This window comes from Manis javanica, chromosome 5 (assembly GCF_040802235.1).
Source record: "Manis javanica isolate MJ-LG chromosome 5, MJ_LKY, whole genome shotgun sequence".
Lineage (NCBI taxonomy): Eukaryota > Metazoa > Chordata > Mammalia > Pholidota > Manidae > Manis > Manis javanica.
In genome coordinates, this window is record NC_133160.1 from 142,246,754 (window position 1) to 142,266,113 (window position 19,360).

At 33.7% G+C, this 19,360-nt stretch overlaps 1 protein-coding gene across 5 annotated transcripts in view; it reads right to left on the minus strand.

The window, feature by feature from the left end:
- KLHL5 (kelch like family member 5) overlaps positions 1-19,360 on the minus strand; it is a 101,071-nt gene that overhangs the window by 73,164 nt on the left and 8,547 nt on the right. For 2 of the 5 annotated variants that reach the window (XM_037002806.2, XM_037002805.2), the window contains 2 exons: positions 5,030-5,506; positions 3,793-3,891 (listed from right to left, as the gene is read on the minus strand). The exons of 1 other annotated variant lie outside the window; for it this stretch is intronic. In XM_037002806.2, the coding sequence (XP_036858701.1) occupies positions 3,793-3,891; positions 5,030-5,412 (482 nt within the window). In that variant the 5' untranslated portion in view covers positions 5,413-5,506. Of the gene's footprint in view, positions 1-3,792; positions 3,892-5,029; positions 5,507-19,360 lie in introns of those variants that run through there. 2 more of the 5 variants (XM_073237733.1, XM_073237732.1) reach the window with 2 other exon arrangements.

The window sequence follows — 19,360 nt, forward strand, 5'->3', positions numbered from 1 at the left end:
CTGCCATTGAAACAGAGTAGCAAGTACCCAATAAGATGGGTCAGATGACTGTGGCCATCTCAAGAGATTATACCACAGGTATCAAGGTCAATATCAACAGTGGTAGGTTAGGTTGGTAAGTATGTATCCTGGATATGATGTAGGGAAAATGTCACTTGACCTTTATGGTTTTCCTCCCCCAACCTTGTAACTCTAGTCTAATCACAAGAAAAAAATCAGACAAATCCTAACTGAATAAGGCACTCTGCAAAACACCTGACCAGTACTTCCCAAACTGCCAAGTTCATTAAAACCAAGGAAAGTCACTGTCACAGCCCAGGGAAGCCTAAGGAGACATGATGACTAAAGGTAACATAGTATCCTGGATAGGACCCTACTACAGAAAAAGGATGTTAGGGAGGAATCAAGGAAATCTAAATAAAGAATGGACTTTAGTTAATAATAATGTATCATGTTGGTTCATTAACAGTAAGAGGTGTATCACACTAATGTAAGATATTAAAATAGGGGAAACTGGGTCTGGGATATATAGAAACTCACTTTGCTATCATCACAATTTTTCTGTAAATTAAAGATTGTTGTACAAATACAAGGTTTCTTAAATGTAGTTTTACTTAGTAACCTTGAGCAAGTTACTTAGCCTTTCTGTGCCTCATTAGCCTCATCTATAAAATTAGAATGATAGTAATCTAACTCAGAAATTTGTTGCAAAGACTAAATGAGTTAATATACTAAAATGCTTAAAGAACTCTTCTACCTCAACACCAAAAAACCTAATAACCCTATTTAAAAAATGGGTGGAGGACCTGAACAGACATTTCTCCAAAGAAGAAATACAGGTGGCCACCAGGCACATGAAAAGTGCTCCACATCACTAACCATCAGGAAAATGCAAATCAAAACCACAATGAGATATAGCCTCACACCAGTTAGAATGGTCACTATCTAAAAGACAAGAAATATCAAGTGTTGGTGAGGATGCAGAGAAATGGGAACCTTCTTACACTGTTGATGGGAAAGTACATTGGTGCAGCCATTAATGAAAGCAGTGTGGAGGTACCTCAAAAAACTAAAAATAGAAATACCAAACGACCCAGTAATCGCACATCTAGGAATTTACCCGAAGAAAACAAAATCCCTGATTCAAAAAGATGTATGCACCTCTACGTTTACTGCTTCATTATTTATGATAGCCAAGATACAGAAAAAACAAACTGTCCATCAATAGATGAATGGGTAAGATGTGGTACATATACACAATGGAGTATTATTCAGACATAAAAAAGAAAGAAATCCTGCCACTTGTGATAACATGGATGGACCTAGAAGGTATTATGTTAAGTGAAATAAACAAAGACCACATAATTTCACTTATTTGTGGAATATTAAAACAAAACTAAACTAAATGAACAAAACAGCAGTAGACTCAGACACTGAGAAAAGACTGGTAGTTACCTTGGGGAAGGGGTTAGGGTGGGTCAGGAGGGGGAGAGGGATAAAAAGACACAAAAATTCTCAATTATAACATAAGTTGGTCACAGCGATGGTACTATAGCATGGAGTATATAGCTAATGATTCTGTAACATCTTTCTATGTTGACAGATAGTAACTGTACTAGAAGGGGTGAGGATTTAATAATTAGGTAACTGCTGAACCACTGTGTTGTATACTTGAAGCCAATATAAGATTCCATAACAACCACAGTTCAATAAAAAAAAGATTACTTTTTCTGGACTTCAATCAGTTCCACAATGATTATAAAGATGAAGTGTTGGGCATCCTGAAAAAAAAAAAAGCTAAAATGCTTAGAATAGTGTCTCACAGATAGTAAGAACCCAGTCAGTGGTACTGTTATTTTTTACTATTTGTAAAGTTCAGTAATATTTTATACATATTGACTAAAAAACATTGACATGCAAAATATTAAACTCTAACTCTACAAAGTTTGAAATAATGAAATTTTCTCCAAAATGGCAAAAATATACAATACAAAGCTGGCAAATGAAGCCAAGTGTAAATTGCTTATCCTATGGTGGGTGGGTTACCATGTAAACCTTGCAGGCCCTGGTAAGAATTCATCTTGAATTAACGTCTTAGGAACCTACTGCCAACCATAAATGGTAACAACTCTTGTTACTTAGGGTCTGAAATCCTTCATGGTGTAAAAAACATTTAATACCAAAGTAATGACTTAGATGCTACCCATGGAGAAAAAATGGCTAGGCTATAGACCCAAGATTAAAAGTAAAAATAATTTAGGTGTATGGCAGCAGAAATTAGCACACATCTAAGGCTCAGGCAGACACTTCTCTTCATTAGAATACATTTGTTCAACCAATTCAGAACTATGCCTCTTATCCCCTGCTTCAAACTGTACAGACCCACTGTAGGTGCTATGATTCTGTGTATGTAAAACCACTCAGCTGTCTTCCGCTTTCCTAGTAACTCAAAATTTCAATCTAAGTTCTGAGATCTATGTAAATATTTTATGTTGATGACCTAAATAAGAAATTCTCTGTATATCATATGTATTTCCCCATTATGTGTTTAATATTTTAAGATACCAATCTATAGCATATTCAAATAAAATGTTTACTGTATATTTTATTATATATATTATATATTGTAATTACACATATTTAATATATTAGAAAAAAAAGGAATTGCTCCTTTTATATACAAAAATTTGATGAATGTCAGTGTAGCTTCTTATGACATTACTAGTGATAGGTTTTGATTTGTTTACAATAGAAGGGCAACCACCTAGAGAGACTGCTCATTTAACCAAAAAGCTGGCAGCAAATACATGTATCTTTATGACAAAGACCAAAGATGAAGAGCTGGAGGACTGAGGGAAGATGTTATAATTAGATGTATTTAATCTAGAAAAAAGTGGGGAAGTAAAAGTATATACATTAATGACAATTCCAAAATCTAAAATGTTTTTTCCTTTTTTGCAATGTTAGGATAAAAATTTCAAACCATCAAGAATATTAAATCACTTTGACACATTTCCCCTCATATATCTAAAAATCAGAGACATTTTCTTTAAGCACATTTTTGAGATAATATTTTAGAAATAGTTTGGTCACTGCAGATGTGAACGGTTTTCTCCCATCTTAATATTCACTTTCTCAATCTCCTTGATAAGCATTTTTTAAACAACTATATCTATTCTAGATTTTATAAAATGTTTTATTTTTAAATAAAAACATAAATTATATATTTTTGAAGTATGCACATAGCAATCTCAGTCAAAAAAAAGGAAATCTTTTTCTTTCAAAATGAGTATCCTGCCAAGAGGATATTTCAATATGGAAACTAAAGAATAGATTAGCTTATTTTCAGTAATCATTAGCTATGCAAACTACCATTGTTGTAAGGAAGTAAATTACAGCGACTAATGTGCATATAATCTTTCCAAGATTACACATGTAAATAAATTTTTACTCACATATGTATAATCTCTCCAGGAAATAGGTAAGTGTTAAGATTTTTATAACTTATGCTGGTAAATAAATGAGTTTTGTTTTTTCTAATTTCATTAAAATATTCTTGATACATTGTATTTTCAAGTGGAAAGATGGTTACTCTGGTTTCGTATGATAAAACTGCAACCTTTTACTACATACATTACTCTCTTTATGGCAACAAGTCTCCAGAGAAAATACAAGGCAATGAAACAACATTAACTGTTAATCTCCATGATAAAATTATTAGTGGCTCTTACCACTTAAGATTAACACCAGTCATAAACTATTTTTTTAATGTAAGTTAAATATACTCATTACCTATGTAAAAATATTCCCCTCTCTCCATTACACAAGCGATTATAGATGACTGGTTTATATTTGTTATTATTCCAACACCACAGTTCAGAATTCCATGTTCTAAAGGTTAGAAAAGGAGAAGGTTATAAATATCCCCAAGAGATACTTGAATTTATGAACTCATTTTGTGTCAACCTCATGATGCTATATTGATAATAACCAACATACAAAGTTGGTTATCAAAACCTACAAAGAAGTTTCAAAAGAAAAAGACTCCACTTATCAAACTAGACAAATGATGTCTTTAAATATTTAGAAATATTTTCAAGTGAAGATAAACCAGAAAGATTACTTTCATACTCTAACTTGTTACATAACATGCTATACTAGTTATAACTGATTGATAAGAAAATCATTTCAAAGAAAAAGCCAGGTTCCAAGAATGAAGATGGACAAAGTCATTATACTTTTTCTTTATGTTCTCTTCTCAAAACTCCTTTCCCCTCTTCTTGCCCCCTTTCCACCAGCTGACCACATTTAGCCCCCTATACTCTCCTGAAGATTGCCCTTCATTTCCCTAAATAGAACAATTTTCAGTGAAGTGAAGGTTAATAGGAATTAGTAGCTGTCATCTTAGAAATAGACATGTTAACAGTAGTCTCTGTATTAGTCTGGAGAGCTGCAACAAATACAGGACAAAGCATTAATCAGAAGAACAATATTATTGACAACTACAGTGGTGTAAAAATATTATTGACAACTGCAATGTGCACCTCCTTGTAAAACCTTTCATTTTCATTTAAAATTAAGAAATCACTCTATAATCTGTTGCAAACTGAAATTACATAAAAATAGACACTACAAAAATGTTCTATTGTTTTGCTATGACTATAGAAAGTAAATGAATGAAGCAAACTGCAAGCAATGATGCATAAAATTGCTACTATATATTATCTTCAAGGCAGAGCCAGATCTATACATGAAACACAAGATATTTCAAAATGACTGCTATTTGTTGTCTTTAAAATGTTACAGAATTAAAATTAATGTTAGAACATTAAAAAAATCCTAGCAAAAGTACCACATATATATATATATATATATATATATATATATATATATATCAATATGTCATATACTGATAAGTATATGGAGGTATGGATATATTCATATATTTTAATTAACGATACTAAATTATTTTAAACATTATAGAGACTATACCCCCACACCCGATTTCTAACAGTAAGAAAAAATCAACCTGCATGAACTGGAATCAGATTCATTTTCTTCTTCACTAGTGTCATCATCCACTTCTGGTCTATCCGGCCACTGTGCATCGCCACAGTCTTCTGCTGTAAACTCAAATGCAGGGACTTCAGAGGTGGATGCCATTGGCCAAGAAGGTGAATTCTGAAAATCTAGTTGGCTGGACCTTCGGTAACCAATTGAAGCCAAAGGCAATTGCAGGCTACATGGATCTACAAACTTTCTCCCACCGTTTGCTCCAGTCTGTCCTCGATTCCAAAATTCTCCCTGCTGGCTGTCAACTGTAGAATTAGGAGATGATGCTTGATGGCTAAACCACCTCCATCTGATTTTCAATATCTGCTTCACATCAAACTCTTTACGAGAACCAGACATCCTCAGAGAAACCAAGCGATCGTCTAGGCAACGGGCAAAAAGCACTGCACACAGATTTGTGCATCCAACCAAGACAAGAGAAGTATATGCCCTGCTGTACACAATAAACAGATTGAAAGGAAAATAATCACATTCACATATATATATATCTACATTTACTTTTATACCAGTATTTCAGATCATAAAGAACAAAGGATAATGAATAAAGATGAAACACAGTGGAACATTCCGTTCAATCAGAGCAAACTCTCATCCACCTATCCTGGAACAGCCAGACCACTTTCTCCCTCTCCTTTTCCAGACTGACCATTAGCTCTCACAAACACTGACAGCATTCATTAATGTTCTTTCAAATGCAGAACACCACCCTCTTTTCTTAAACAACAAATGACAGAGACAGAAAGCACTATCCCGTTGCAGTATCTCAGTCTCTGCTGCTTAGCATATTAACTCTTTTATTGCTGAAACAAGATGTTTATTCCAGAGCATTTTCCTTTGTACTTAAAAACCACTGTAAAACTAAAATGTTTCTATATTCATACTAAGTTTTATATGAGATACCACAAAACAATAGCTTTTTAAAACACATTTTTTAATTAGATGAATATAGAGTGATTTTCAAGCTGTTATCTGGGATGGGGGATGAGAGGAGGAGGAATACAAAGGTGTGGCTTTCCACTTCTATCTTCTCCCATCAGGAAGGGAATATTTTTAATTAATATAGTAAGATCCTGGATAACATTTCATTTGAGCAAAGAATAATGAGAATAAAAAGAAAAAGTTTGAAAACTACAAGGATCAAAATATGACAGTACTTACTCTTTTTCAAATAAATAACCTGAAGACAGTATTGCTCTATAATTAGGATTGGACCTTTTTAGTCTAATGTCCAAATTTCTATGGTATTACTTAGAAAAAGGGAACCATGGCTTAAGAAAGCTGCCAGTGTCTGGGATAGGGTTATTTCTTGGGTCTACCAGTACCCTAATGTTGTCTTCTGTTGTTAGCAAAACAAAACAATGGTCTGAGCATGGTTACAGTTAAGGCAAATTGATAAAGCAAATAAAAGTCAATTGAATGCAATCAAGTTTTAAAATACTGAGTAGTTATTAAGAGCAAGACACTCTATACTAGGTATTGTGAGGGACACAGATACATACATCTTGAATCCTACTCTTAAGAAGAATTAAATCAAGTTATTAAAATAAAAAATATTTGAGAATTTAAACATAAGAAACATTATAATGCTACAATGCTGACATTTTACGATCTACAAATAAAGAATTTGAATTTTCACGGTGCTCAATATCTGATGCTGTATCAAATAATTTCACTCAAAAGGCAGTGCCTATTATCAAATGACCAAAAAATAAATAAAAGGCTGCTTTGGAGGCTTAGAGACATATTGTGAGGCAGGTATCTTAACCTCACACAGCTTTTTGGGAGAATAAAAATATTTCAGAGAAATAAGAGTAAGAGGCATAAAAAGCCATATACAATTTTTTGATAACTATGCTAGGACAAACCATAAATACTCTAAGAAAGAGAAAGGAGATGCCAGGATGGTGTTGAGTGGTATGGGCCAGTTTCATTAGGGAGAAGCCTTATAAAAATAGTAAGAAGTTGTATAAGCAGAATGAGGATAGATTTTATATAGGAAAAAGATGTTAATAATAGCATGAAGTGAGCATATTACTGACAAAGAAAGAAGGGAAAATACTAGTTTAATCAGCCAACCAGACAACCTAATTAATTTTAAGGGAGTAGTAAGAGATGAAGTTAGATGAATACAGTGAGATAAAATGCCTTGAGCACAAAGCAAATGTTTAAAGACTAGCAGGCAAGATTATGTGGACTGTGGAACAGGGCAATGTTTCAGAAAATTAATTTGGCAGTGGTATGCAGAATGCATTAGACAATGAAATGACACTCTTCCTTTTCTGCTCACCTCTGTCAGACTCATTCCCAGCAATACTCTTCTAACTGCACTCTACTCTCAACTTCATTTCTATTTCCAACAGACACACTGCTTCATCAGTCTACATTACATTGCTCCCTCATTTATATGCTGTTTGTTTCCAATTTCTCTGGTTTTAAAATCCTACTCATCCTTCAAGGTTTAACACAGGCACTACCCTAAGAAAGGCTTCTCCAAGGACTCCAGCCTGTGGTTCTCAGCAAGGGTAGCACCAACCGTCTGCTTCTAGAAGTTGGGGTAGGGGGTGGATTTTTAACAGTTGGAATGACCAGAGTGCTACAGGCATTGAGTGGGCAGGGGCAGGGATGGTCAACATCTTGCAATGCGTGGTACAGACACTCACATGAAGAAATGTCACGGCAGTAGTTCATGGTCTGCCATCATTGTCTTCATTCAAGTAAGTATTTGCCAAGCATTTATATTCACAAGGTACCACAAGAGATAGAAAGATCAGTGACAAACAGATCTTTCTTCTAACAGAGAAAAGGATGATTAAGCCAATAATACACATGAAAATACATTTTAATAAATACAGTTTTAAAGTGAATGTAATCTATCAATGTGAGAACACCTACCAGAGAGTCTAGTTACAATGTACTATATACAATAACTAGAAATGATTTTAATTGTTTTGTTGTTTGGCTGACTAACTGAAGCCTGAACTCAAGAATGGACTTCATTAAAGGTTGATGAGGTGCAAAACATTTCTCAGTATAATACAGAGAAGAAATCCAAAGACTCAAAGGAGATGTGAATGTTAAAATGTTAAACCATGCACTCCCAAGAGTGCCCAAAGACCCTTTCACCAATATACTGAGATATACATTAAATATATACCTCTTCTATATAGTAGCTGTTGGGAGTAGGCTGGAGATGCAGGTGGGAGACACTGAACAGGCTCCCTGATTTTAAAGGGATACTAGAATCTCAGGTTGGCAAAGGCCAAGCAGCAACACTTAGCCACCGTGGTCATGATCATGGGTTTCATTACATGCATACATATGTATATATAAAAAAACAATAACAAAAATCCAACATTTTCTATCAGGGGACTCATATTAAATGCTTTTTTCACTGAAACTTTCATCTTGTCAATCCTCCACTCATTCTCCCATCAGTGCTGACTGCTTGGCACACAGTCTTTCACATCTTTCTTCATGTTTAGAAAATCATATACAAACTCATATACACATATATATGAGGTTTTGTTATTGTTTTTATAGAAGAGATCATATTGTATACACATTTTTGGCATTTTGCTTTTCTCACCATATATATATGCTTTTCTCACCAAATATAAATAATGGTCTTTTTAACAGTTGCATATTTCATACTTATAAAACACAATTGATTAAACTATCTCCTTGCCAATGTGCATGTGGGTTGATTTCAGGTTTTTATTTTTGTTTTATGCTATTAAAATAATGTTAAACATCCCTATGAGGCTTTTATGTCTATGGAATTTATTCCTAGGAGCAGAATTGCTGGGTTAAAGATATTAGTATTTTAAATTCGAATAGACAATTTCTTTTCCCGACTTCACATTTTCAAAAGTAAAGCGCATATATCCTTCTCATCTGTTTTCATAGGTCCAAAAGTCAATAATGAATTAATTCTTTTAATTCTTGGTGATTACTGAGCTCGTGCATATTTTCATAGGTTTATTGGCCATTTTGACTTACAATTTTCTGAACTATCTATTTATACTCTCTGCCTATTTTTCTCTTGGGCTGTTTGTCTTATTACTAGAAGCTCCTTGAATATTACAGATATTAACTCCTTATCTGTCTTGTTTTACAAATATTTTTTCCAATCTATCTTCCAAATGGATAGCAACTAGTGCTTGCATTTTTAAAGACATTTCAAAATTAAAGTTTGACATGCAATAAAAAAGTGTGCAAATCACAAGTGGAGAGTGAGCCTCAAGAACTACTACAATATGAACCCCACCAAGGATACGAAAAGGATTACCAGCATTTAAGAAGTCCTCCTTATGCCCCTTCTCAAAGGTAACCGCCAACCTTACCATTAAGTTAATTGTATCTGCTTTTGAACTTCATATAAATATATTCTCTTTTCCCCCTTTTTTGAAATTAATCTGTATTGTTGTCTATAGCAGCAGGTAGTTGGTTTTTATAGCTATATAGTATTCTACTATACAAATAAACTATTATCAAAATCCATTTTATTGCTGACAGACATTTGAATTGTTTCTAGTTTTAGATTTTTGCAAGTAATGCTGCTATGAACATTCTTGTACATGTTGCCTGGTGCACTTGTATTTGCATTCCTAGATCATAAGGTATGCATATATTCCCAGATCATAAGGTATGCATACATTCAACTTTGATTGCTCCTACAGGCAGCCTATGAGAATTCCAGTACTCCACATGCAGCTAACACTGCTACTGTCATTCTTTTACTTCAATCATGCTGCAGTGTACACTGGTATCTATTTGGTTTTACTTTTCTCTGAATAATAAATAATTTCTCTGATTATTAACATGGCTGAGTAACTTTTATTGATCACTTGGATACTGTCTTTGTGAATGTCCTTTGTTTAGGTCTCCATTTTTTTCTATTAAATGGTATCCCCTTGATTTGTAGGAGCTCTTTATATTTTTATCATGAGCCCTCTATTATCAACATTATTTTACATAAACCACACTTTTCCCACTGAATTGAGGCATCATTTTTGTCATGAATTAGCTCCCATATATATAGAGATCAATTTCAAAATGCTAATTTGTTCCACTATTTGTCTATTTTATACCAGTATTACAGTATTTAAATTATAGTTTATTCATAGCATGTTTAATATTTGTTAAGGCAAGTTCCTATCTCCACACATATCTATTAAAAATACATATAAACTTAATTTTGGATATTTACTCTTCTATATATAATTTAGAAAAATATTATCCAATCCTTTCCTTAACAAAAAGCCAACCCTACTGAGATTCTAATTGGAGTTTCATTAAATTTCTATATTAATTTTGAGATAGTAGGCATTTTGATATTAAGGCTTCATTCATATCCAAGCACATACGTTTTTCAGTGTGTTCAGGTCTCATTCTAATCAATAAGATTTTTAAATTTTTTAAGTCCTCTTTCTTATTAAATTTTTTCTCAAGTTCTTTTCTTTCTTTTTTTTTTCACTGTTGTGAGTGTAATATTTTTTTGTTATTTTCATTTCCACATGGTTATTGTGATTATAATAAAAGTATTGAGTACATTTATTTTGTATCTATTTTATCATACTCATTAGTTATACTATTTAAAAATTAGTGTTCATTTTTCATTACGTTAAGTTAGAGGTAACTTTGAGGCATCTATGCAGAGATGTCAGATAGTTAGATACATGAACCCAGCTTCAAGGAACTCTAAGAGAGAATTCCAGTAGTGGAGAACGCACCAAAGGAGACTGAGAAGGATCAACCGATGAAGTTGAGGAAAATCAACAGGGTATGGTATCAGGCAAATCAAGGGATAAAGGTGTTTTAGGGCAAAAGGCATGGTCACTATATCAAATAAGAGGTCAGGTATCATGTGCAAATAAAAATGTCCACTGGAATTGGCAACATAAAAAAATCTGTGGAATCATATAGGAGCAGTTTCAGTAAAGGAGCAGAGACCAAAGCCAGAGATGTGTTGAGTTGAAGAGGAGAAATAAAAGAGTGTGTACAGACAACTTCTTCAGAAAATTCTAAATAGTGAGGTTGTGGAATGTGATTGTAGCTGGAAGAGTTGAGGTATCAAGCAAGGCAATGGATTCGTTCTGCTGACTCTACCTTTTTACTTGCTGATTTCTGAAAATATAGAACACATCAGAGTGCTAAAAAAGATCAAGTGGGAAGGTGAAATTGGTGATCATAAGGAGAAACATTGAAGCAAAAAAAAAAAAAGTGAAGACTCTGATAAAAGGAAAGGAATGGCATCTAAGTACAGTACATGGCTCTGATAGTTATAGTAGGGGGATACTTCCTCTATTATAAGATTTATAATTTTCTAAATACATTGTCTATTTAAAAAGGAAAGAAAAGACATGCACTGAACAGTCTACTTAAGTTGAAAACCAAATCAGCCCTCTAAAAGGAATCATGAAATAACAAAAATTAGAGGATAAACTAAAGAATTAAAAAAATAAAGTGACAGAATAAAGTTCTAGCTCTTTAAAAATGTCCCAGTACATTCTGTTAACTTCTAGTAAATATAATCAAAGAAAAAAACAAATTGAAACTTCAAAAGAGGACAAGTTATAATAAAATAGAGTGGATCATTACTACTACAAAAAGTATAAATTTCAAATTGAATAAGGGAAATAAATGCTGACAAATGGAGAGAATTTAGGTAACCAAATTTGAAAACTCTACAAAGTTAAATTTGCTCAAAATCCCTTACAGCTAGGTCTCTCTTTAATAATTTTGCCTAAGGATAAGCCTGTCTAAACATGGGTACTTTAGGGGAAAAATCTTCACTCTAAAAAAACATGTTCAAAAACTATTAATAGATTTGCTATTGTCTTCATGTTAGAAAAGGGTTTATAGAAATATTTCCCAGCTTTTTTAACTGAAATCTTGGGCTAAGTACTTTCTTTAGGAAAAATACGTAGCAAGCTTAAACATTAATCATTAATACTTTCATGGCATGAAATTCAGCATTTATTTAAATAATATTTTCTTCTGTCTCATCAACTTTTGCCAAACAGTATCAAATTGTTTCACTCAAAAATTTATCTAGGTCAGGTGAGAAGTACTTCCTAGGGTAATTATTTATAAAACATCAATACATATTAGAAGTCATATTTTTAAATTATCAAAATGATATACCCTGACTTCTCTATACAAATTAGATCCCTCATCATTCTCTACCCTGTGATCCTTTAATTATTTACATAGCACTAAATCACCACTTTGCATTAGATATCCATTCCTTTATTTATTGTCTTTTTCCTCATGACAAAATAAGCTGGAGTGAGCTTTGGTTCATAACTGTAGGCTCAACATTTAGAACAGTAGCTGGTAGTCAGTAAATGCTCATGACAAAATAAGCTGGAGTGAGCTTTGGTTCATAACTGTGGGCTCAACATTTAGAACAGTAGCTGGTAGTCAGTAAATGCTCAACAAATATTTCTCCAATGAATGAATGAATCCAACAACTATAACAGCAATAAGAAAAGGCATAAACTTACACTGTACCTTTTTGAAGTCATAAAATAAAGAATTTAATATTAAAGAACACATTAGAAAATATCTACCTCTCGTGGCAAAACCTTTCTAGTACTTTTTCAACATGAGAAAAAAATCACAGTATGTTACACTCTGTGAATTTCTTTTTTCTATTTCATTCTTTAGGCATAAGATTTTTATTATTTTGAAATCTAATGTCTAAACAGCAGATATCTTTTCAGACTGCCACATTTTCTTCAAAATGATTATCAAATTATATTTTCTACCTCTCTTATTTTTATAACTTTTAAACTTGTGGTACAAAAGCTCACACACTATTTAAAATAGATGAGTCCATTATGAATATACATTTTTAAATGTAATTAAAGAATCCACATGCAATTTCTAATCTGTTCAAATGTTTGTGAATTTAAATGATGATATTAATGATACTTCAATTTAAAAAATGACAACACTATTCAGTATTATAATAGCAACATGGAAATGTCATTTAGACTGTAGATGAGCTCACTTCAATAGCGTGGCTTTTAAAGCTATAGCTTTGCTCAACAATTTAAATCACAGCCATTCAGTTACTGGTTTATATGGGTAATCTATTATACAAACTTCTCTTCACATAGTTTTTTAAGACAACAATATTTGTTTTATGAGTAATCAATTTTAATGAATCTATTCGTACATTTTTTTTTGGTATCATTAATCTACAATTACATGTGGAACATTATGTTTACTAGGTTCCCCCCTTCACCAAGTACTCCCCACAACCCCCATTACAGTCATTGTCCATCAGCATACTAAGATGTTGTAGAATCACTACTTGTCTTCTCTGTGTTGCACAGCCCTCCACGTGCCTCCCCCCACATTACACATGCTAATTGTAATATCCCCTTTTTTTCCCCCTACCTTATCCTTCCCTTCCCACCCATCCTTCCCAGTCCCTTTCCCTTTAGTAACTGTTGGTCCATTCTTGGGTTCTGTGATTCTGCTGCTGTTTTGTTCCTTCAGTTTTTTCTTTGTTCTTATACTCCACAGATGAGTGAAATCATTTGGTACTTGTCTTTCTCCACCTGGCTTATTTCACTGAGCATAATAACCTCTAGCTCCATCCATGTTGTTGCAAATGGTAGGATTTGTTTTCTTCTTATGGCTGAATAATATTCCATTGTGTATGTGTACCACCTCTTCTTTATCCATTCTTCTACTGATGGACACTTAGGTTGCTTCCATTTCTTGGTTATTGTAAATAGTGCTGCAATAAACATAGGGTGCATCTGTCTTTTTCAAACTGGGCTGCTGCATTCTTAGGGTAAATTCCTAGAAGTGGAATTCCTGGGTCAAATGGTATTTCTATTTTGAGCTTTTTGAGGAACCTTCATACTGCTTTCCACAATGGTTGAACTAATTTACATTACCACCAGCAGTGTAGGAGGGTTCTCCTTTCTCCACAACCTCGCCAACATTTGTTGTTGTTTGTCTTTTGGATGGTGGTGATCCTTACTGGTGTGAGGTGATATCTCATTGTGGTTTTAGTTTGCATTTATCTGATGATTAACGATGTGGAGCATCTTTTCTTTGGATGTCAACCTTTTATCAGATATGTCATTTATGAATACATTCTCCCATACTGTAGGATGTTTTTTTGTTCTATTGGTGGTGTTCTTTGCTGTACAGAAGCTTTTCAGTTTGATAAAGTCCCATTTGTTCATTTTTGCTTTTGTTTTCCTTGCCCAGGGAAATGTGTTCATGAAGAAGTTGCTCATGTTTATGTCCAAGAGATTTTTGCCTATGTTTTTTTCTAAGAGTTTTATGGTTTCATGACTTACATTCAGGTGTTTGATCCATTTTGAATTTACTTTTGTGTATGGGGTTAGACAATAATCCAGTTTAATTCTCTTACATGTAGCTTATTCCTACATTTTTAAGAGTGTAACATATTGTATAAAATACATCAAGAATTCAGTTTACTCTACTAACTCAGCAGCACTTCACCTCCCCAAGTATCCCTCAACTATAAAAAGAATATGCATAACACATGATTTCATAGAACTCTCTCAAGTTTTGGTAATTCTGGGATACTTTTAAAATTTTGTCAAGTTAGGTCTTTTATTAGAATTTGGCATGTTTAAAAAATGTGGAAACAAATACAATTCCACTAATACTTAAAAATGTACAATGGCAGAAAGCATCAGTTAATGATTTACACAAGCGAGGAAAGATTTGAGTTTTAATTTTAACTTTAATTCCAGACATTTATCAAATATTCTGTACTTCTCCAGCCTCATAAAAAAATTACAACTGTAAAAAAAATTCCTGTATTTATGTAAATTCAATAAATATTTGTGCTGTATGCAGAAAGAACTCAAAGACAGAGAACAGATAGTGAAATACATCAGGGCAAGGACCACTATATCCTCAACAACTTATACAGCATATGACATTCAAATATTTACTGAATTTAAATCAAAGAATAAATGAATAAAGACTGTGATTTAAAAGGTCTTAAAAGCTAGCCAAAGAGGGTTTGAATGAAACCTTTATCAAATTACCAAGGACTACGCATAGTATGTCCTTCATTTGGGAGAGGATGAAGTTCCTGAGTAGAGGATTATAGGTATGCTTCAAAAAGTTAATATGGCAATGAAGAGTAGATTTGTGAGGGAAGATACCATCAGTAGTGAAACCGGCCAGAAAACTCTTCAAGGTGAGATGTATAGCTCAACTTTGACTAGAAACAACAAGATCTGAAAGGGGGATGGATGGTAAAGATGTTACAAAGATAGACATTATAGAATGTCTGTGGCAAATGAACAAGAAAAATCAAAGTCCATGGCATCTTCAAACCTGGGTGACTAGAGGAAGAATGGTAACATTAACATAAATAAGGAAGGAGCACAGTTTCAGGTGGATTTAGTGTAGTCTTAGACAAATTTGGCTTTAATTATGTATCTAACAAATAGAGAGGCAGGGTCTAAGAGACATCTAGCTTATAGATAAAAATCAATCCATTATATAATAATTAAAATGGCAAAGATCAAGGATAAGGACAGACTATTAAAAGCAGGCAGAGAGAAAAAAGATCACATACAAAGGAAAACCTATCAGGCTATCATCAGACTTCTCAGCAGAAACCTTACGGGCCAGAAGGGAGTGGTATGATATATTTAATGCAATGAAGCAGAAGGGCCAGCAAGATTATCACTTAGATTTGAAGGGATTAAACAATTTCCAAATAAGCAAAAGCTGAGAGAATTTACCTCCCACAAACCATCTCTACAGTATATTTTAGAGGGACTGCTATAGATGGAAGGCTAAATAGCTGTCACTAGGAGAAATAAAACCACAGTAAACAAAGTAGAACAATTAATTACTAAGCAGATGTAAAATAAAATCAACTACCCCCAAAGGACAAAGAGTACAGAATATGATACTTAATATATAAAGAATGGAGGAGGAAGAAAAAGAAGGGGAAAAAAAAGAGGACCTTTAGATTGTGTTTGGAATAGCATACTAAGTGAGTTAGACTGTCAGATAGTAAGGAAGCTCCCCTTGAACCTGTGGTAACCACAAATCTAAAGCCAGCAATGGCAAAAAGTACAGAACTATCGATGATCACCTTAAATGTAAGTGGTCTGAATACACCAATCAAAAGACATAGAGTCACTGAATGGATAAAAAAACAAGACCCACCTATATGCTGCCTACAAGAGACTCACTTCAAACCCAAAGACATACATAGACTAAAAGTCAAGGAATGGAAAAAGATATTTCATGCAACTAACAGGGGAAAAAAAGCAGGAGTTGCAGACTTGTATCAAACAAAATAGTCTTCAAAATAAAGAAAATAATGAGAGACAAAGAAGGACATGACATAATGATAAAGGGGTCAGTCCAATAAGAGGATATAACCACTATAAATATCTATGCACCCAACACAGGAGCACCTACATATGTGAAACAAATACTAACAGAATTAAAGGGGAAAACAGAATGCAATGCATTCATTTTAGGAGACTTCAACACACCACTCACTCCAAAGGACAGATAAACCAGACAGAAAATAAGGACACAGAGGCACTGAACAACACAGAACAGATGGACCTAACAGACATCTACAGAACATTCCACCCAAAAGCAGCAGGATACAGATTCTTCTCAAGTGCACATGGAACATTTTCAAGAGTAGATCATATACTAGGCCACAAAAAGAGTAAATTAAAAAAGATTGAAATTTTACCAACCACTTTCTCAGACCACAAAGGTATGAAACTAGAAACAAATTACGCAAAGAAAGTCAAAAAGCCCACAAACACATGGAGGTTTAACAACATGCTCCTAAATAATCAATGAATCAATGACCAAATAAAAACAGAGATCAGGCAATATATGGAAAAAAATGACAACAATAATTCAACACTGCAAAATCTGGGGGATGCAGCAAAGGCTGTGCTAAGAAGCAAATATATCGCAATACAGGCCTACCTCAGGAGAGAAGAACAATCCCATATGAACAGTATAAACTCACAATTAATGAAACTAAAAAAAGAAGAACACATGAGGCCCAAAGTCAGAAGGAGGGGCATAATAAAGATTAGAGCAGAAATAAATAAAATCAAGAAGAACAAAACAATAAAAAGAATCAATGAAAGCAGTGAAAGCAGGAGCTGGTTCTTTGAGAAAATAAACAAAATAGATAATCCCCTAACCAGACTTATCAAGAAAGAGAGTCTACAAATATAAACAGAATCAGAAATGAGAAAGAAAAAAATCACTACAGATACCACAAAAATACAAAGAATTATTAGAGAAAACTATGAAAAATTATATGCTAACAAACTGGATAACCTAGAAGAAATGGACAACTTTCTAGAAAAATACAACTTTCCAAGGCTGACGCATGAAGAAACAGAAAATCTGAACAGACCAATTTCTAGTAATAAAATTGAACTGGTAATCAAAAAACTACCTAAGAAAACTACCTAAGAACAAAACCCTTGGACCAGATGGCTCCACCACTGAATTTTATCAAACATTTAGTGAAAACATAATAACCATCCTCCTTAAAGTTTTCCAGAAAGTAGAAGAGGAGGGAATACTTCCAAACTCAAATTCTATGAGACAATCATCACTCTAATACAAAATAAGGCCAAGAGACCACAAAAAAAGAAAATTACAGACCAATATCCCTGATACAGATGCAAAAAACTCAACAAAATATTAGCAAACCAAAAAACACATCAAGAAGATCATCCATCATGATCAAGAAGGATTAATTCCAGGATGATCATCTGCATAGATGCTGAAAAAGTAGTCGACAAAATTCAACATCCATTCATGATAAAAACTCTCAAGAAAATCAGTATAGAGGGCAAGTACTCGAACATAACAAAGGGACAAGCCTTTATTTAAATAAAGACAAACCCACAGTCAACATCATACTTAACAGCAAGAAGCTGAGAGCTTTTCCTTTAAGACTGGGAACAAGACATGGATGCCCACTCTCTCCATTTTTACTCAACATAGTTTTCGAGGTCCTCGCCATGGCAATCAGAAAACACAAGCCTCGAGATTGGTAAAGAATAAGTTAAAACTGTCACTGTTTGCAAATGACAAGACACTGTACATTAAAAACCCTAAAGAATCCACTACAAAACTACTAGATTTCTGAATTCAGCAAAGTTTCAGGATACAAAATTAATACACACAAATCTGTTGCATTCCTATACACTAATGATGAACTAACAGAGATATCAGGAAAACAATTCCATTCACAATTGCATCAAAAAGAATAAAATATCTAGGAATAAACCTAACCAAGAATGTGAAAGACCTATACCCTGAAAACTACAAGACACTCATGAGACAAATTAAAGAAAATACCAATAAATGGAAATAAATTCAATGCTCATGGATAGGAAGAATTAATATTGTTAAAATGGCCATCCTGCCTGAAGCAATCTACAGATTCAATGCAATCCCTATCAAAATACCAACAGCATTCTTCAACAAACTAGAGCAAATAGTTCTAAAATTCACATGGAACCACAAAAGACCCTGATAGCCAAAGCAATCCTGAGAAGAATAAAGCAGGGGGGGATTACGCTCCCCGACTTCAAGCTCTACTACAAAGCCACAGAAATCAAGACAATTTGGTATTGGCACAAGAACAGACCCATAGGCCAATGGAACAAACTAGAGAACCCAAGCATAAACCCCAGAATATATGGTCAGTATATGATAAAGGAGCCATGGACATACAATGGGGAAATGACAGTCTCTTCAACAACTGGTGCTGGCAAACTGGACAGCTACATGCAAGAGAATGAATCTGGATTATTGTCTAACCCCATAAACAAAAGTAAATTCAAATGGATCAAACAAGTGAATGTAAGTCATGAAACTATAGAACTGTTAGAAAAAAACATAGGCAAAAATCTCTTGAATATAAAGATGAGCAACTTTTTCCTGAATGTATCTCCTCAGGCAAGGGAAACAAAAGCAAAAATGAACATATGGGACTACATCAAGCTAAAAAGCTTCTATACAGCAAAGGACACCATCTTCAGAACAAAAAGGCATCCTACAGTATGGGAGAATATATTTGTAAATGACATATCCTACAAGGGGTTTACATCCAAAATATATAAAGGACTCACACGCCTCAACACCCAAAAAGCAAATAACCCAACTAAAAATGGGCAGAGGATATGAACAGACAATTCTCCAAAGAAAAAATTCAGATAGCCAATAGGCACATGAAAAGATGCTCCACATTGCTAATTAT